Source organism: Phalacrocorax aristotelis, chromosome 21 (assembly GCF_949628215.1).
Source record: "Phalacrocorax aristotelis chromosome 21, bGulAri2.1, whole genome shotgun sequence".
Lineage (NCBI taxonomy): Eukaryota > Metazoa > Chordata > Aves > Suliformes > Phalacrocoracidae > Phalacrocorax > Phalacrocorax aristotelis.
The window spans coordinates 636,043-655,178 of NC_134296.1; the positions used below are offsets into that span (position 1 = coordinate 636,043).

General features: G+C 57.5%; 1 protein-coding gene and 2 non-coding genes across 10 annotated transcripts; all 3 read right to left on the reverse strand.

Moving 5' to 3' along the window:
- Window positions 1-4,831: 4,831 nt before the first annotated feature.
- LOC142067114 (SUN domain-containing protein 5-like) lies at window positions 4,832-19,112 on the reverse strand. 8 transcript variants are annotated; one of them, XM_075115413.1, is made up of 16 exons: window positions 18,559-19,108; window positions 17,974-18,081; window positions 16,716-16,911; window positions 13,666-13,866; window positions 11,818-11,924; window positions 11,491-11,575; window positions 10,858-10,956; window positions 10,679-10,746; window positions 10,034-10,095; window positions 9,827-9,867; window positions 9,480-9,573; window positions 8,814-8,898; window positions 8,129-8,241; window positions 7,368-7,535; window positions 6,918-7,007; window positions 4,832-6,250 (listed from the first exon to the last, which is right to left on the reverse strand). In XM_075115413.1, the coding sequence occupies exons 4-16, from the start codon at window positions 13,716-13,718 to the stop codon at window positions 6,119-6,121; spliced, it is 1,197 nt and encodes a 398-aa protein (XP_074971514.1). In that variant the 5' UTR covers window positions 13,719-13,866; window positions 16,716-16,911; window positions 17,974-18,081; window positions 18,559-19,108; the 3' UTR covers window positions 4,832-6,118. The 8 variants fall into 8 exon arrangements, 5 of the variants coding, with proteins under 5 accessions (XP_074971514.1, XP_074971515.1, XP_074971517.1 ...); XM_075115414.1 differs by lacking the exon at window positions 16,716-16,911 and having other exon boundaries at window positions 18,559-19,112; XM_075115416.1 differs by lacking the exon at window positions 10,858-10,956 and having other exon boundaries at window positions 16,716-16,903.
- LOC142067411 (small nucleolar RNA SNORD45) lies at window positions 15,690-15,774 on the reverse strand. Its single transcript, XR_012664024.1, has one exon. It is a non-coding gene; the product is annotated as a small nucleolar RNA SNORD45 (small nucleolar RNA).
- On the reverse strand, window positions 17,740-17,822 carry LOC142067431 (small nucleolar RNA SNORD45). Its single transcript, XR_012664043.1, has one exon. It is a non-coding gene; the product is annotated as a small nucleolar RNA SNORD45 (small nucleolar RNA).
- Window positions 19,113-19,136: the final 24 nt, after the last annotated feature.

The window sequence follows — 19,136 nt, forward strand, 5'->3', positions numbered from 1 at the left end:
AAACGCTTTCCCAGGGGCCAGTCCTGTCCTTGGGTGGGAGGAGAGCAGGGCAGGGCCCTGACTCCACAGGCTGCTGCTCTCCATCCCGCAAGGGTGGCCAGGAAAACCCTGCTTCCCGAGTGCTGGTGGGAGCAGGAGGACAGGCGATGCTGGGGAGGGCAGCCGCCCTCCCGCCTGCCCAGCTGAAGAAACAGCTTCCTCTGTCTCTTCCTCCTCCTTCCCAGATGGAATCTTTTCCACGCTGTCAGCCTGCCCCTTCCTGCTTCTCGGTCTGCACCAAGCGTCATGCCCTCAACCTTCAGCCATGCTCCCCCCAGGCTGAGACCCTCCTGCCTCCCATCTCCCCCTGCTCCAGCACACATAGCCCCACCTGTTCCCATGGTGCCTCCAGCTCGGGACACGTTTCAGTCTTTTGCCTAGGAATGCAGAGAAGCGCTTGGTGTCAGGACTGAGCATCAGCGCGGGCCCTCAGCCTGTCTCCTGCTCCTGTTGCACGAGAGCTGCTCTCCTGGCCGGTCTGAGTACCCCCCTTGGCCTGAGAGGTTCACTGCGGAGGGAGAGAGGGGTGTCCTGGGTCACCGCCCTGGTCGAGCTCCTCTTGGGAGAGCCATGTTCACCTGCAGGCGGATCCAGAGGAGGACCCGAGGGGCTACTCACAGCTGCGTGAACAGGATGTTCTCCTGCTGTGCAGGGCCAGGGGCCTGCGAGGGGCTGTGGCTGGGATGGACAGTGCAGGCTGGTGGGTAGCTAGCGTATGGGTTTGGGAACGGTTGAGGTGTTTGTGCTGTGAACCCGTGGTCCAGTGCAGAGGGAACGGAGAACACAGAAGTCGTCTCGGTGTGATGTGCGTGAATGGCAAAGGAATGTGAATTTGGAGAGGAAAAATGCCTGCTCGTCTCTGGGCTGGGACTGCTCTGAAGTCGCAAAGTCATGACCTGTAGCTGTCCCTGCTAGACCCTGGGGAGTCACTGCTGACACCGCTATGCCACCTTGGCCCTTTCAGTGGGAAGGAGCTGATGCAGAGGGATGTTCACTGCGGGGTCTGTCCATGCTGTTTCACTCCCTACTGGTGCCCAGAGGAGAGCACGTATGGATTTCATCCAACACTGCAGCAGAGAGCAAAGGGGCCAAGAAAGTCTGCTCAGGAAGGTGCTGCGGAGGAGATGATCCTCCCCGGCAGGACCTGGGTCTGGGCAGCCAGGCAGAGGGGAGGGAGATGTTCAAGCTGCACAGCAGAATGGAACGTCAAGGGATGTCAGGAGCTGGCACTGCCTCCAGCAAATCCGTCCCAGGCCCCCCCCTGGGGACCCAGGGTCTCTGCCCAGGGTGGTTTGACACAGCTGGTTTGACCAGCAGCGAAGCTGAGCACGTATCCCAGAGACGCATAGATGCGCGCACAGACACATGCACAGGACACACAGATGGACAATCACACAGCCTGCCACAGCCAAGACACTGCCACCAGCAGCCCCCATGCACAGGACCCCCATCACACGTCTGCACCCACAGCCATGTTCCCTCCTCCGCTGCGACTGGCACAGACCGACGATCACTCGTGCAGGCACACGCGCGCACACTCGGGTCCCCCAAGCACTAGCATGGCCCCTCTGCTGCCCGCGACCCCTGCCTGGACCCCAGCCTTCTGACCCACCCCTGGGTCCCCAGGTCGATGGCTGGTCCAGCTCGGTGCTCACTACAAACATGCAGCACTCGCACAGCCATCCCACGGGCACCCCACACTCGCTGGTCCCCCCGAGGAGGACCAGCACCGACCCCTGCCCATCTGATTCCCCAGCCCAGATGCGAGTTCCCCCTGCTCCTGCCTGGTCCAGCCTGAAGTTTGCTGGTGAAAACCCACGCACATCCCACGCAGAGCCCATCTGGGGGGGGGATACAGACCCTCGTCCCCTCAGCAGGGGCAGCTCCAGTCGCCAGCGCAGAACCCCTCACTCACCCTGTGAAGGGGAAACCCAAATTGCCACTGCCCAGCAAAGGCACCTGGTGACCAAGGAGTGATTTGGCAGGGAGGGCAGCAAGGGTTTAAGCTGGTGATGCCGTAAAAGTTGGTGAAAGAAACTCTTTAAGGCTCGTTCTTTAGAGTTTTAGAAAGTGGGCGTTTATTGCAGTACTGGGTACACAGGGGATCGCTCCACCTAATGTGCATGCCGGGTTCTTGTATTGCAGAGATTATATACTCAAAAAGTTTGCATAGTCATTAGATTTTGGGGAACGTATAATATTCATGCTACTCATTAATATATGCAAATGGCCCTGGCGCATGCGCAGTCGAGATCAGTGGCGGTCTTCCAAATTTCTTTGGTGGTCACCGATAGTCTTCCTCACCGTGTTCGCTAGTTGAACTCAATCTTCAAGCGTGCTCAGTACCCTTTTGGCTCGTTTTCAAGGTTATTCCATGTGCTTATTTTACAAAAATCTACTAATCAGGATTTATTTTTCCGTAACGCTAAATCACGTCAATTAGTAAGGAATGTATCCTACCAGGGTGCAGTGTTACATCGTACCCAGGATATATTGTCCAAGGACACAATACTTAAATCATGTCCATACTCCTCCTGCTGTCTAAAAATGTTTTCCTAACCTTATCTTGCTTGTAAATGTATCTCCTACCTATCATACTTGTAACTATAGTTTTGGTTATTTTGATTAGACAGGGACCAGATGTTCCATCTGGTATCAGTGATGCCCAGATGTCCTGCACATCCCCGCTGTCCCATCTGGTGTCACTGGCAGGGAGCAGGGGCCCGCACAGAGAGACAAGCCGCAGGATGGAATCGCGAGGGTCCTGCAATGGCGGCGCCCTTGCCAGCAGAGCTGGGCTGGGGATGGACCCACGGCCAGCGCTCACAGGACAGGCACTGGCCCCAGCGTGGGGAAGGAACGGGCTCCTGCCCCGCAGGTGCCGAATCCCTCCAGAAGGGCTTGTGGCAGTAGGACTCTGCCCCAACGCATTCCTGTGTTTAAGCACAAAGGTCCGTTGAATTTGCCTCAAGGGGCACAGGAAAAACTCCCACACACTGGTCCCCCCTGTAGCTGGTTTTGAGGACACACACCGTTCCCGCCCCACTGGCTAGAGGCCCGGGCCCCCCCTGGGTCCAGTAGCAGCACTGGGACCCCCACTGGCTCCAGGACCTGACACCACAGAGCCCACGGTGCCCACACCCCTGCTCTCATTCCTGTTGCGGGCCCCAAATCCACGCACACTGCTCTTGGCAGCAGCTCACACTTAATCCTTGCAAAACAAACGCACGCACTCCCCTCCCCACAGCCCCCAAGAGAGTGAGTTACACGGAGCGAGCGTTAAGAGAGGATCTGTTACACTACTATTATTATTATTGCTATTACTCGTATTATTATTAGGGTTTATTTCCTTATTCTTATGAAGGTTAATGGGATCGCCAGGAGTGGTTAACACAATGGCCACGAGGTGACTGTCGGTATCTCCTGGAGCTTGTGCTTGCAAAGGACCCAAGGCCTTTGCCAGGCCAGGCCAAGGGCTCCCTTCCCCCGCCACTCTTCCACCAGTTTGCACAGTCCCACCCACCCCCTCCTACATCCCAGACCCTCCAGTTTGCATCCTGACTAAACCTGACCCGTTGCCAAGTCTGGCTTTGCCTGCAGCCCCTTGACAGCCCATCAGTCAGTGCCACTGCTGAGGTGTGGCCTCCTTACTGCCTCCCTTACCACTTGTGCTCAGGGCAGTGGCTCCGCACCTTCTTCCTGATGACTTCTTACTTTTCCTATTACCTGCTTCTGCATCTGGGCAGATGCCCTTAAAGGAACAGGCACTCTCTCCTTCCACATGCCCCTACACGCACCACCAAGGAGGACAAATGGGACAGTGACAGGAGGGTCTCTGCAGAGACCCTGTGGAGGGGAGACCCCTTCCCCTGTGGCACAGGACAGGAGGTGCAGCTGGAGACCACTCCCAGAGGAGCACTGGACCCACGACAAGCCCCCCAGCCCCGGAGGGAGGGGATGGAAATTGGTGACTTCTGGCACAGGAGGAAGGCTCCTTTTGCTCCTGCAAAGCTGCGGGTACATGGGAAGCGCAGCCCCTGGAAAGAGGCGAGGAGGAGCCAGGCCCACCACGGAGACACGGGCGCCAGCTGAGCCTGAAGACCCATGGCACAGGACAGGCTGGGGGTGACTGTGCCGCAGAAGCAACTTTGCTGAAAAGGACCTGGAGGCCTGGGATGGTTCTGGCTGAGAAGGGGTTAATTCTCTTCACTGCGGTGCCTGTGGTGGTCGGGGACCTTTCCAGCTTCCCGCGCTCTGCCGCGTGGCGGGAGGCTGGGCGGGGCGGGGCCACGCCCGGGGCAGCTGACCCCGACTGGCCAATGGCATGTTCATTCCATACCATGTGACACCCCTCCCCCCCCCGGGTTTCGCGCCTCTCGTCGTTTTCCTTTCCATTGCATTTTTGTTGTTGCTGATTTTTTAATTTTAAATTACTAAACTGTTCTTATCCCAACCCACGAGCGTCACCCTTCTGATTCTCTCCCCCATCTACCGGTGGCAGAGTGAGCGAGCGACTGCGTGGGGCTGAGTTCCCGGCTAAACCACGACACCCTCACTTTCAGCATCCAAAATCCTCTTTTAACTCTCAAAGCCTCATTTTCATGTTCCAAACCTTCACTTTCAGGGTCCAAACTCCTCTGTTAAGGCACAAAGCCTCCTTTAGAGGTCCCAAACCCTCACTGTTAGGGTTCAAACCTGTCTTTTTTACTGTCTAACCCTCATTTATATGTTGCAAACCCTCACGTTCAGGGCCTAAATCTGTTCTTTAAAGCTCAAAGCCTCATTTTTAGGACCCAAACCCTCACTTTTAGAGTGAATCCGATCTTTTAATCACCAAACCGTCATTTTCTCATTACAAACGGTGACGTTATAATACATATTATTTTAATATAGTAGTATTATAGTATTATATTTCAAAGTACAGATCGGCGACCAATGATTACAATATTCAGTTAACTGCTTCCTTGTGAGGGGATCGAACCCACCCCCACCCCCCTTCCAATGCTTCAGTCAACGCCCTAGAGGTGACTTCTTTAAGACGTTGCCTTTAGACGATTCCCCACCCATATTAAATGTGACTTCCAAAACAACTATCTGATCCGAACATGCAAAAATAAATCCATATTCTGATAACCACGCCAAAATTCAGAGACCAGTCAAGACAAGTAGCCAAACTGGGGACTCAAACCCCATTCAGTGGGACTCTAACCCGCTTGGTCAACTTTGGGGACTCGAAGCCCTTTCCAAACCAGGCAGGGGACTCGGACCCCCCCAACAAGAAAACATCCTTGGCAAAGTTCTTCTTCTCTTAATAACTGACCAAAACAACTATTACAAGCACCGGTACTTAAAACCAAATTATAACTACAATTTCCAATTAAACAACCTTTCCCCTCCTGCGCGGGCAGCCCTTTGGCTGGTACGTGAGGCATTCACGCCAGCAAGCGCCTCATTCCTTGACCTCTCGCCGGGCCTCGAACCCAGCGGCGGGACTCGAACCCGGGGCCCTGGCTGGCGCTCCGGGCGCGCCCGTAGCAACGTGCTCGTCCGTCGGCACGCGGCCGCAGCGGGGCGGGGCCAGAGAAGGGGCGCTGCGGTGGTTGGCGGGGGGCCCTGCCTGTCCCCGCCTGGCGGGCGCCATTGGCTGAGAAGCCGGGAAGAGGGTGGGCGGGCGCCTGGGGGAGCTCCTGCAGAGCCCGCGCGGGCCGGCGGGCGGGGCCAGTCGCCCTCTTGTGAACTGAAGCCGGGCCCTTCGGCCTGCCCTGGGCTGGGGCCACTTGCGGAGCCCCCAGGGGCGGCGGGAGGAGCGCTGACAGGCTGGGCCTCCCCTCTCTAGATTCAGTCTTGGGAATGCTTCCTATCTTCCTCGTTTTTAAGAAAAAAATGGCATAGAAGTTGTAACATTTTCCACACGCTCCCGAATTCCCCTCCCACAGTGTGGAACGTCTTGAGCACCCCACTTTGGAGACAAATCTTCTACAGTTCTACAGCCATCTCAATTGCCACATCTTTTAGATTTATTTGTTCTTCCTCCCCTTCTTCTTCTTTCTCATGTTTGACTTTTTTTTTCTCTCTGGTTTCACCTGGGGCTTTCCGGTTGCGCCATCTTCCCATGAACCTGCACTCGATAAATGCAGGTGTACGCTGGGTTTCCCCAGTTGCTCTTCACAAGAAGTTTGATAGACGGAAAGGCTCTGGGAAGCGGCGCGTTCTGTGAAGAAGAGTGGGAAAAGGAAACGGGGGTGTTAAGAGCGGCAGTGCAATCACCCCGTCTTTGCATGCCGGCCCGGCTGGGGCTCGGTCTCCCTTCCCTCTGCCCCTTCCCGCTGCTGCTTGCTCTGTGCTGACAGGGAGGCCGGGGAGGCGCTCCTGCGTGTGGGGCACCTGGTGTGCAACCCCGCCGAGCTCCCGCTGCCTGCTGTGCCTGCTCTCCCCCTGGCAGGCGTGAGAGCGCCGCGGGAGAAGGGGCGTGCTATGGTGGGAGGAGAGGACACTGTCCAGCCTGCCAGCAGGCCGCAGCATGGAGCGACGGTGCTGCCCGACGCCTCTCGCCACCAGGCCGCCCTGTTTCTCCACGGCACAAAGACGCTGCTTGCGTGGAGTGGGCGCACGTGCAGCTGCCTCTGCTGAAGGCACCGGGCGCAGCCAGGGATCTCTCGGGACTCGTGCTCCTACGGGCCTGACCCTGCCCTTGCTACCCTCTTGCTACCACCACCGCGTGCTACTCAGCCCTCCCAAGCCCGCAGGTCTCTCTCTCATGACGGTGGCCTGGGCCCCTCTGCCCAGGGAGAAAAGAAAGCATGCGTGCCCTTCCTCCATGGACTTGCAGGCAAACCTGCTGTGCTCCCTGGCATCTCGTCCCCGTGCGTGGAGCGTACCTTCAGAGGGAAGGTCTGAATAGCCTCTTTTGCCACGTTGTACGTGAACGTCCCAAGGAGAGTTTCCTCTTCTCCGTCCACATCCACTCCCTCAGGGGCAAAGCACAAGGAGAGCCGCTCAGACTCATCCCGACAGAAAGGCAAGGTACGCGCTGGCTCAGCCCTGTTATCCACCCACCCTCTCCTGGGGCTCGAGCAGCAGCCTAGCACCGGGTATGGTGGAGCTCAGTCTCCGCTTTGAGATTTGGTCAAGAACCCAGAGGTGCTTGGCCAGAACAAACCTTAAGAGGGATGAAACCTCTCGAGCCCCTGAAGCGTCCCGCGAGGGCACTGCAGTGCTCGCGAGAGATCAGGACACAAACCCCAGAAGATGCACAAAAGCAAGCAGGGCCCTGTCCTGGCTTTGCCCCAGGGTCAGATGCCCGCCAGAAGCGCCCAGCAGAGACTTACAAAGACAACGACGTCTCTGGGGGCGCTGAGGACGGTCCCAGATGGAGACACGTCTTTGGAGATGTGCTGCACAGTGACGGCAGTCAGATGGACTCGTGCTGGCAACCTGATGACCACCTGGCCCTGATGCCCTTGGAAAGGCCAGCAGTTTCCTGGGGAAACATCCGCCTGCAACCAGAACGCGACAGCAATGAAGTGTGAGAGAGCACTGGGGCCAACACCACTGCCCATGTAGCTCGAAGCATAGGCGCCAGCATGTCTGTGGGGCCTATTTCAGCTTGAAAATGAGGCGCCTGTGAGGAACTGGACAGAAGTAGGAGGCCCCCTGCCCTGCCTGACAAAGGGGGTCTCAGTATTAGGGAGCAGAGGAGAAGAGTGGTTACGAAAGCATCGTAGTCAGGCCCGCGCAGAAACACGTCCCTGCCCAGCGGCTCTGCAGGGCACCCGCCACCTCCCGCCTCCCGCCCGCAAAAAGGCACAGTTAGGGGTGAGTGTGGAACCAGGGTCGCCAGGGAGGAAGGCTTTCACCCAGCTGTGGCAGAGGACTGTGGGCAAGATGCAGCAGTTCACCTCTGTTCACCTCGCCAGGGGAACCACGGATCTCTAGCAAGCCCAGCCCTGTGTGAGAGCTTTGGTGTCCGGAACCTGAGCAGCACGGTGGGCTTGACCAGTACCACTGGCCTGAGGGGAGAGCCCCTGAGGTCAGTCCCCAACTTCTCAGGAAGGAAGGACACCTTCCCTGAAGATTTCTGCTACAATACCTGCAAAATAGTCTCAGGAGGCTTGGCAGCGCGGAAGAACCATAAAACCCTGCAGCCCCAATTCTCTTGGCAGTCGTAGGTCTCGGAAGTTCTCTGCCTGTCAATGGTGGCACCTGTAAGGAAGGGAGAGCAGATGACTGCTAGAGGCCGCAGACTAGAAGGGAGCTGGTGCTCAGGCAGTATTTGTGACGCCGCCGTCCAGCTCCACGTCTGTCAGTCCTGTCCTCATCACCACGCTGGGGGCGGGGGGGTGCCCAGCTGCACAGAGCAATGACGGCAGCCCCATCTCTGGTGAGTGCTTCTCTCACAGCACCACGAGGAGAAGGTCTGAGGGCTCTGGGAGCCTGCAGGCGCCCACGAGCATGACAGCAGACCAAAGCTGAGGGCTTGGAGCATGAGCAGCAAAGGACGGCCCAGCCATTCCCTTTGCAAATGCAGCGCAGAGGAGCAGAGCCCCTCCATCAGCACAGGAAGACATGCGGGGGCAGCGCCAGGGGCACCTGTGCGGAGACCGAGGGCTTGACTGGGAGGGAGTCTGAGCGACCCACTCTGCCACAGCCTTGCTCTTGGACCCCGTGAAGGATTTAAGCTGCCCCATTTTGGAGAGCAGCGCCTGGAGCACGGGCTCCTTTGGGGAGTGCTAGAGGCAAGCGCAGGACAAGGACTGGGCTGCTTGTGTCCATACCAGAGCTTTCCAGGGCCCAGTCAGACATCTCGACGTAGGCACCCAAAGCCTTCTTGGACGCTGCCTGGTTCACTTCCTGAGCTTCCTGGGAACGCCAGAAATCAACACAGAAAAGGACCACATCAGCAGGCAGTGCAGCGTGGCTCCTAGTGCCCGCAGAGGCAAAGGGTCAGTGTCAGGAAGGCAAGGCAAGCCTTGTCCACAGAGCTGCAAGACTCTCTGCTGCTGGCGTGAGCCGTGAGGACTAGGAAGATTATCTGTGGCCATGGCCATGGCCATGACCCCAAGGTGTGCTGATGTGGGTCCCCACACCACCGTCCACACCCTCTGTGCTCTCCAAGTCAGGAGGGGGAGAGGCTCAGGCCCTGTAAGCCATGGCTGGCACTGTACGTGTGCCTGGGTCCCACCACCGCCTCAGGAGCCTGCTCAGAGGAGCCAGAGGCACCAGCGCACCTAGGAAAGGCTCTCAGGAGTCCTCTGAGAGGATGCAGCCTCATTTTGCTGGGGCTGGAGAGGGGCCTGTGCAGTGCAGAAGCTCACCCAGCAAGCCCCTGGGGCAAAGGCTGGGTTGCTGCAGTCAGCAGTCTGACCCCACCAAGAATCCTGAAGAAAATGTTCTCAGGGGTTCTGCCCAGCCAAGCCTCCCTCCCCAAAATGCAGGATCACCTTCAAACTGCGGATCTGTGCCCTCAGCCGAGCCACCTCCTCCAGCAGAAAGCGTGTCTTTTGGGTTTCCTCCGCCGCCAAAACGGGCAAGTTCCTGCACGACAGGAAAGCCGATCTGGTCAGAGAGCAGCCCATCGCCTCTGGGGAGTGACTGAGCTCAGCAAGAGAGAGAGACACGTGTGCTTTCCCTGCTTTGCCAGTGCTTCCCTTCTGCACCAGGCTGAGCAAAAGGCAAAGGCAGGAGGGAAGTACGGGAGCCCTGGCTGTTAGGAAAGTGAGTGCAGGTAGCACGAGGTCGGCTGACGCTTCTGCACAGAACCAGTTCCAGCTCAGGAAACCTCTCTTACCACAGCATCTTCAGGTTTGCCGACGACACACGTGTCAGCTCCTGGGAGGGAAAAATGCTCCGTTAGAGCATCTGCTACCAGAGTTGCCGCGGCTTCCCAGGAGAGGCTTCCCTAGGAAGGCACAAGCTGCCGCTTCTTTGGGTCAGCCTGCGTGGCAGCAGCACAGCCTGTGATTCCTCCAGCCACTGCCAGCAACGAGTCACTGACCTCTATCAGTCCCTTTGCCTGCATTGTCCACACCGGCAGCGAGGTCGCGCAGTAAGCACCAGCTGCAATTCACATCACCAAGAGACGGTTCTTTTAGCGGAGTTGCTAGCCATCCCCCTGCAGCTGCGTTGTCGCCTGCCTGGTGCCCTGGGGCTGGGCAGCAGGTGAGCTGAGGAGGTGGGGAACGTGGGGTGCAGAGAGAGGACGCGCCTCTGACCGGGAGCCATCAGCCCAGGCTTGAGGGGACTGCGTAGCCGTGGCCTTCAGGTGTGCTCGGTGCCCCAGAGCTACTCCCCATTTCCCCTCACTGCTTCGGTGAGCACCGAGGCTGGGCTGCATGGGCTAGGAGAGGTACCTCTCCATGGGTCCCCCTGCACGGCCCCTCCCGTCTGGGAATCCCCAGCTCAGGCTTGGAAAGAGCTACGCCCTTCTCTCGCAGACTTGCAGACTAAGCAAGCCATTTGGCCCAGTGGCCAGAGCAGCAGCACGGCTGGGAGGCTACCAGTCTTACCGGTAGTCCAAACGCCAGTGCCAGTCAAGGACCTCCTCAGGACGCACCCGCACCACGGGCGTTTCACACATACTGGCCCAAAAGGAAAGCTGGCATCCAGCACAGCCAGGCTGTGTTTGCTCATGAAAACTCACCCAGAGCCACTGGGAGCCACAGGAAGAAGACTTTCAGGAACCTCTTGCTCTGCGGGCCCATCTTTTGCCTAGAAGAGAGTCCTTTGGGTGTCAGTACTGCAAGTCTTGGGCAAACCCCCTCACCCGTGGACTTCCCTCTTCAGGCCCTGAAGCCATTGCTTTGCAAGCCTGCTACTGACAGAGAGCTGACAGATTGGCGCCCAGCACGAACACGATTTCTGTCCACGCCGTTCAACGCTGCCGGCAGATCTTCCCCAAACAAAGGGCTCCAGGAGCACCTTCCGAAAGGGAATGAAAATCATGCAGGGAAGTAGAGGGGTTGAGCAAATGAGGACTGCTTTTCAGTAGTTCTTCTGGTGTGGACCTTGCTCTCTCTCTTTGGCTGAGAGAGCAGGCCTGTTCTCACTTGCAGTCACACAGATTGCTCTTAGGGGTGTTTCTCCGCACAGCTGGGAAGCGCAGGGGCCTCGTCTGGCTTTCCTTCCAGACCTGTGTGGTCTCTTGCCAGAGCTGGGGAAGACCCTTGCCCTGCGGAGGCTTGGCTGTGCTCCTGAGCTTCTGGCTACACGGCGGTTTGTCCTACTACATCTCCGGGAGGGTTCTGGGGCTCCGGCAAACGCCTGGGAGTGGGGCTGCCAAGGGGCTTTGCTCTTGGCTCTCCCCGAGAACGGGCACCGCACAAACTTTGGCGCACGAGCGGGAGCCCCGGGCTGCTGGGTGGGGAACACCCTCTGCTCTCCCCCTTGCTTGGGGGAAGGGACATCCCCCTTCTCCCCCCGCCCCCCACCACAGCAGAAACAGGTAGTACGTACCTGGCAAAGATGCGTGTGCTCAGCAGATGTCTCCACAGGGAGACAAGGGCACCTGCCGGATGCCAAGCCAGGCTGAGGACCGCCCCTGGGCAAAAAAGCCAGAGAAAAGTTAGGCCTGTCTCTTGAGGTCTCTTCTCTAGGATGCCCAGCCACACGTGTTTGAGCTCCCTGCGGGAAGGCGGGCACCCAGTCCTACGCACTCCCTCCCTCCCTGGGGCAGCCTGCACTTCTCCTGCCTCTCGTGACATTTGGCCAGAGCTCTGGCACAGCGCAGCTCTCCAAGTTCACCCCAGGGGACTTCACAGCAAGCAGCAGTGCTGAGCTTACTTGCAATTCCTGTGGCCTTGTTGCGCCACTTGGCAGGCCCTTGCGTGGCAGAGCAGGGAGCCGAGGTGGAAGGGACCGTCACCAGCTCCACCTCCACGCACGGGTTCCTGTGGGAGGAAAAAGACAAATGCTGGTTGCCCACCATCGCCACGCCACGGGAGCCGAGGCGGGCAGGAGCAGCCTGAGCAGAGGCCCTTGTCAGAGGACGGGCTGCCCCAGCCCACCCGGCAGGACAGCCCTATTCTGAGCCCGTCACTCCCTGCTCCCTGGCACCAACTGCCCCTTCGCAGACAGCTCTCGGTGGCCGTCTGGGGAGAGGGCACAGGCTGCTGTCCCCCACCGTGGGCCGTCCCCCACCATGGGCCACACCCCTCCTCCCTGGTCACTGGCGTTCTCCCGACCCCTCTCCTCCCCGCACAGCTGCCCCACCACAGCCAGGCAGGACCCCGCCTCAGCATCCCAAGGGGGGGGCAGTGTCAGGTCCCAGGGGCTGGCCTGATGTGCAGCAAAATCTCCCTGCAAATCAGGGTGGGCTCTGACCCCTGCAGCACAAGGCTACCCCCTCCCCAAAGGCCCCTGCTGCACACTGGCTTCTGACGCCACTGACTACATTGGGCCACGGCCCTGCTACTCCGCCCGAACCTGACGCCCCAGGCAGGAGCAGCCCACTTCGTACCCGCTGGCCTGGCAGCAGCTCGGCCCCGCTGCCTCCCCTGCCAGCTCTTGTCTGGCATTAATCCCAACGGAGCCTTTGGAGGCCCCTTGGTGTCTTCCCTGGGGGGCCTTTCTCCTCGCCATCTCTGGGCCAAGGCAGGCTCCCCGCTCAGCTCTTCCCCCTCAGCCCCAGCAAGCGTGGCCTGCCCAGGCAAAACCAGCTCCAGTAGCAGCCACGTGCCTGCCGCCTCTCAGCAGGAGCGCACCTGCCCGGGCAACAGCCACACGCATCTGTGGGCTCCTGCCCCACGCGCCACAGGGCTGTGCGGGTGGCCAGCTCTGAGCTCACAGTGGTGGCTCTGACGTCACACTGGGGCTCCCCAGGGCTGAGCCGGGAGGGGCAGAGCGGCTGCTGCCGTCCCAGGCGCTGGGAGCCCGTGCCTGTGGGCGCGCTGAACCCTGCCACGCTCCCGTGCCAGGCGGCTGCCTGGCCTGGCCTGCCGGGCAGGGTTCCATCTCTCCTGGGCACCCCCGGGAAACCAGAAAGGGTGCTGGAAAGGGGGCTTTGCTCTTGCCCCACGAGACAGCCGCTTCCAGCAGCGGTTCTCCTCTCGGAACCCTTTTGCGGGCCAAGAAGAAAAAGGGCCAGTAGACCGGAATGTGCTGTCAGGCGCCCAGCGGTACATCTGGTTAGCAAGGACTGTTTGTTTTCTTGCCCCTGCTGGTTCTGCCTCCGCTTCCCTCATTTGAAATGGCAGTGTGAGCGTCCTCCTTCCTTGTCTTGCAGTGGCCTGGAGGGCCCAGGAGCAGAGGGGCACAGGCTGCGCTGAGGGCTCTGGGCAGCACGGCCCGTACCAGGCTCCCAGCCTGGCAGCACGGGGTCACAGGCTGTATGGAGCACGGCCCCGCCAAGTCCCACCTCACTGCCCGCTGGGAGCCCCACGCCGGTGCAGGGCCAAGCCGTGCTGGGGCAGTGCGGGGCTCCAGCTACACAGCCATGCCAGCCGCTTTAGCAGGGGAGCACAAGGCGCCCACTTCCCCCTGGGCAGCCCCAGGCTTGCCTGGGCCCATGGACCCGCCAGCGCAGCGGGCCGTCCAGGCAGCAGAGCTGCCAGTGCCGTTGATCACAGGAGGGCCCTGGCAGCAAAGGGTGCCTGAGGGGCTTGCGGCAGGCTGGGCAGCTCTCGCACTCACGGGTCAGGGCGGCATTGGGCGTGATCCTCTGGGTAGGGACGGGCTTCCCTCATCCAGCTCTGGAAGGGGGCTCCTGTGGGAGCGGTTCCTGTCCCTGGAATGCTCCAGATGGGCTTTCCGAGTCAACAGAGAACGTGGCTGACTGGGACATCCTTGATGGAGAAGGCGCTATACCCCAGGATGCCATGTCCATGACAGCAACTGCAGGACGGAGAAACAAAGGGTTGCAAAAGGCAGCGCCTGTGGGAGCGAAGAGCCTAGCCTTAGCATTAGATGGTGGAGCCCACGATGGCAGCACCCCAAGGGCTGCGGAACCAGACAGCCTTTCTGGGAAGCCCAGAGGCGGTGGTCCGTCAGAAGGGAACACGGGTCAGGGAGCTCAAATTGGCAAGGGCAGAACAGAATAACGAGGGGCGAAACGCTCAAAACTTCCCCGTCGACAGTAACCAATGTGACACAGAAGGACCCCCAACAGAGAGCAGCGAGATCTAGAACGGGGACGCGCACGGGCTGAGGAACGGGGTTTCCGACAGGCCAGTCACACAGGCTCTCGACACCCGTTCGACAGAAACTTGGCAACAGCCTGGGTGCCGGGAAGGTGCTAGGCCAAATTGTTCCCTCCGCTCCTGCGGCCCCACTACCGGGACAGTGAGGGAGGAGCTCCGAAGCCTGGGAGCCCCGAAGAGCTGGCCCAAGGCTTGTTGCTCGACCCGCAACCCGGGCCTGCCATCTGCCCGGCTGCCGCAGTGTCACCGAAATCAGGAACAAAACTCCGTAACATCAATGTAGTGATATCCTGAAGAAAATGGTCGTTTTGGAATTCTCCGCTGAGCCACAAGAACGAACTACGTGAGCTTGGCAAAACAGAATTTGATGGCCAGAGTCGGGAACTGAGAGATAGAGAAGCACTTGTTTTACCACTATTTCCTTGAGGAGAGCTAAGAGACTGATCAAAGCAAACATCCCACCTCAGAAGCCGCAGAGAACTGGGCAATAAAGTGTATAGTTAAGGAGAAGAACTGGTTCTTCCCCCAGAGGGTGGTGGAGCCCCGGAACAGGCTCCCCAGGGAGGCCGCCACGGCACCAAGCCTGGCGATATTCAAGCAGCACTTGAACAACGCCCTCAGAGGCACGGTGTGAATTTGGGCTTGTCCTGTGCAGGGATGGGAGCTGGACTTGACGGTCCTTGTGGGTCTCTTCCAGCTCAGGACATTCTACGAATAGACGCAAACTGCACAGTGAGGAAAAATCGAGGTCTGAGTAGCGAATACAAAGATTTCTGAGGTAGCACTGACGTGAGCCAGTTCGCTCCTGGGACACAATGTCTTATGAACACAACAGTGCTGGTCTTGGGCCCCAGCTGGCTTTATGTTTTTTCTCCTAGCTCATGTCACCTGTAAAAACAGTAGTTGAGAATTTATTATACAGAGCATAATAGAAGAAACAGCTGAAATGAAGGAATATTCTCGGGCCAACCCTGAAAAACGCTAACAACTTTAACTTTCCGTCCCTACAGTCAGCTGGAATCTTACAGTCGCCAGCTAAAATTCAAGTCTTACAAAAATGCAAAATGGAACCTACAAGCCCAACACACAAATATATTATCTACCTTTTTTTTCCCCCCTCAAAAAACAAGTCTGAACACGTGACTGTTGACTGTGATCAAAGGAAGATGTGACATGACCCTTCAAACATTCTGGATGCGTAGGTGGGACTAAACCGTGTTTGTGAATTAAGAATATGCATGCTCATTAAGACAGGCGGGTTACATTTACCACCAAACCTCTACATCAGCATTTGCCAACACTGTTCAGCTTTGAGTACCCAGAGCTGCGATCAGTTAACGTGAGAGCACCTCCTAGTAACATCCAAGTATTAAACTAACAACTATACCTCCCTAGCGCGTAAACGGAAGGAAGCTCAAATCGCGCCCCCTTCTCCTTACGCTGCCTTAGAACGTGACAGGCATTTGATTCCAGGTTGAAAAAGCGCCACGGTCACAGTCTAAGGAAACTGGAGTTTCCCAGGTCTCAGAGTAATTCTAGAGCTAAAGTGGTGACAGACATCACCTTTACATCAGATAATACATGCCAACACTCATCACTGACCCGAGAAGGCCACCTCCTCCTGTCCTGCCCAAGGGTTTGAAATCCAACACACTTTCTTCCCAAAATGGGACGCTACAAATAAATAAGATAACACCGTTAAGGCATTACTTGAGATGGGACTAGAAACACATTACGCGAGCAACCAAGCACTTGTCTGGAAGCACTGGAGCCTTTCGGGTACTGTTTTTCACCACAGTTTACTCGAGAAGAAATATAACAGGCAGAACAGATGCTGAGAAATTTCAGCTACCCTGGAGATAGCTGTGGTGAACAATAAGATTGAGACTAAGTGCTGCTTCTCAGCGGGAAAGTACCCACCAAATAAATACAGTGCTCAGACTGGTATAATTTGTGAGTGATACGGAGGCAAAAAAAAAAAAAGCAGACGTGAGGAACATAAGACCCGACTACAACCTTTCTTTTGTGTAGTACTGAAGTGTAAACACACTACACACAAAAACTATAGGTATTACGTGAACGTACAGGTCATGTCGTCATTACACAATTACTTTAATACTCACTAATATTATTTCTGTCCGTACCAGTACCTATAAAATCCAAACCTTTACTCATCCTCTGGCCGTACGCATCTTTCACCTCAACATACACCAAGAAGCATTCGTAAACTCCAAACGTGACTACCTACAAATTCCAGTAAAGCCTGCAGCTAGGACATATTTAGAGAAGACTGTGCAAAATTCGTGAAGAATACAGACAACATCACCAGTCAAGCAACTGAAAAAGCACGACGTTCCCAAATTCGACAACTTCTTGAGAAGAGGAACCGTAAACCTTTGCCCGTTGCATTATGTTTTTTTTCCTCGGTAACACACCAAAATAGTTTTTGCCGTTGGTATCCAACAGCACCTGGTTCCTAAGCCCGCAATCATCACAATCACTGACTCAAAGGCGCTGTCTCAACAACTACCCTGTTACCTTTACCTGGACGTGCTGAGGGTCGACAGAAGACGAGGATCAGGACCTGCGCCGGCACTTATTCCACCACATTCGCGCTGTCAGGGTTTGAGGAATGCCAGAACTTCGTCCATCTCCATTCGGTGCAGCCATCCCACGAGATCCACTGCTGTCTGCCCCAGGAAACACTGCCTGCCCTCAAAGACTCCAACAGACTGCGTCCCTAAGCGGGGCATTATTTTAGTCCTTCATCAGATAAGCGCAGCATCAAACCAGAGCAAGGAAAATGCCTTAGTTAACCCTTACAAAGCCTGCAGGGCATCACATGCTTCCCAACCCATCAACCACTCGGGATGTGCGAACCACGCACGGACACGACCTGCAGTACACACGCCTACGCTACTACACTTCCCTCCTCCCCTCTATTTTCTGCTCTAGAAGTACCAAGCTCAATGCCAAGGTAAACATGTGCAAGTAGTAAGGCACCAATTCACTCTAGATCAGCGGCTATTACCTTAGCGCCCAGACAAACGCTCAAATCCCCACGAGTCTCAAAAGTAACAACTCTAACATTTAACGAAACTTACCGGCAAGGGCCAAAGCTGCCACCACCAGCAGCTGCACTAGGAAGGCAATTCTCATACGCGCGTATATCTATCTCCCCTTCTTCTATTGTTTACCTCTGCTACCCGTAAGCATTACTTTCTCGATGCAGCACTTTAAGCCACGTCTTTTCTGCACGGCAACAACAATCGTAAGCAATAGTGCCTCCAGCTGCCTTGCGGGCACTAAACACGACTGCCAGCTTTTCCCCCCTCCAGACATAAGCAGTTATTGACGCTTTCTGCCTCCTGGAACTGCAATGCAATTACTGGGGGCTACGTCTGGTAACCTCTGCCTCCGCCTGATGCTGCTAGTTGCCGTGTTCATCAACCCAAAGAACAACAGGGCAGTGCTGCGCCCACATTCAGGACAGTGGCCTTCAAGGGAGACACGTGGAAATACAGCTGCAGCCTCCTTGCAGACAGAGAAGCAACAAGTACTTTGTTCCCAGGTCTCAGAGTAATTCTAGAGCTAAACTGACCGTCTTCAGGTTTATACTCAGATAATACATGCCAAGACCCACCACGGACCATGGGGAACTAACCTTTGTACGTCACGGGGGATGGCAGGGCAAGAGAGGAGCAGCTGGGGAGCTCGCACCCACACCCTAACACTCAACATGGGAATAAGGGTTGTCACACCTAAAAAAAGCACAGCTGTGCTGAAGTTAGCTCATACTCACACAACTGCCTTTCAGTGTCCCACACAAAGCTGCAGAGGCCAAGCGTTTCTCCAGAAGTAACGTGCTCAGGGCATCAGGTTTTCTTAGTGCGCCCTTTCATGGCATGACCTTTAAAAAGCACCAATAAAACATAAGTTCAGGTTCAAAAGGAGCTTTAAGATCATCAAGTCCAACCGTTAACCGAGCACTGCCAAGGCCACCACTTAAACCACGTCCCCAAGCACCGCATCTACAGGTCTTTTAAATACCCCAGGGATGGCGACTCCCCCACCTCTCTGGGCAGCCTCTTCCAATGCCTGACCGCTCTTGCGGTAAAGACGTTTCTCCTATTATCCAATCGAAACCTCCCCTGGCACAACTTGAGGCCATTTCCTCTCGTCCTATTGCTTGTAACCTGGGAAAGAGGGCTACCCCCCCCTCACTACAGCCCCCTTTTGGGCAGCTGCACAGAGCGATAAGGTCTCTCTTCCTCAGCCTCCTCTTCTCCAGGCTAAGCCCCCCCAGCTCCCTCAGCCACTCCCCAGCACGCTTGCTCTCCAGACCCTTCCCCAGCTCCGTTGCCCTTCTCTGGACACGCTCCAGCACCTCAAGCGCCTTCTCCGCCGGGCACGTTCCAGCCGCTCTGCCCCAAGCCTGGAGCCTTGCCTGGGGTTGGTGTGACCCAAGGGCAGGACCGGGCACTTGCCCTTGTTAAACCTCGTCCAGTTGGCCTCGGCCCGTCGATCCAGCCTGTCCAGGTCCCTCTGCAGAGCCTTCCTGCCCTCGAGCAGATGCCAGCCGGGTGGGTCAGGGCCAGCTCGGAGGGTTTCCAGCCCGGGAGCATTTCGGGCAACGCCGCAGCAGCACGTGCCTGCTCGGAGACGGATCTTCCTCCGCCTGCCCGGACCGCGGGCACGTTCCCGCCCTCCTTCCCGGCCTGCCCGAGCCCTCCCGACGGAGCGAAGGAAAACCCCCGATGAGCCCGAGGCGAACCCCAGCTCGCCGCTGACCAGGGGTCCCCCGGCGCCCGGCCCGACCCAGGCGGGCTCGGCCGCACTGCCCGACCCGGGCCCACCGCAGCGCAGCGCAGCGCAGGGCGCGGAGCGGCCGAGCCGGAGCCCCCGCGCCGGAGCCCCCGCGCCGCCCCAGGGCTCCGGCCGGGCCGGGCCGGGCCGGGCCGGGCC

What these genes read in the sequence shown, in the direction of transcription:
- LOC142067114 (XM_075115414.1), bottom strand. Translation starts at nt 13,718, where the DNA reads ATGAGGGAAGCCCGTCCCTACCCAGAGGATCACGCCCAATGCCGCCCT. An exon ending in GTGGCTCCCAGTGGCTCTGG is followed by an intron (nt 10,096 to 10,678) that starts GTGAGTTTTCAT and finishes TGTGAATTGCAG; the next exon opens with CTGGTGCTTACTGCGCGACC. An exon ending in CACAGATCCGCAGTTTGAAG is followed by an intron (nt 8,899 to 9,479) that starts GTGATCCTGCAT and finishes TGGCGTTCCCAG; the next exon opens with GAAGCTCAGGAAGTGAACCA.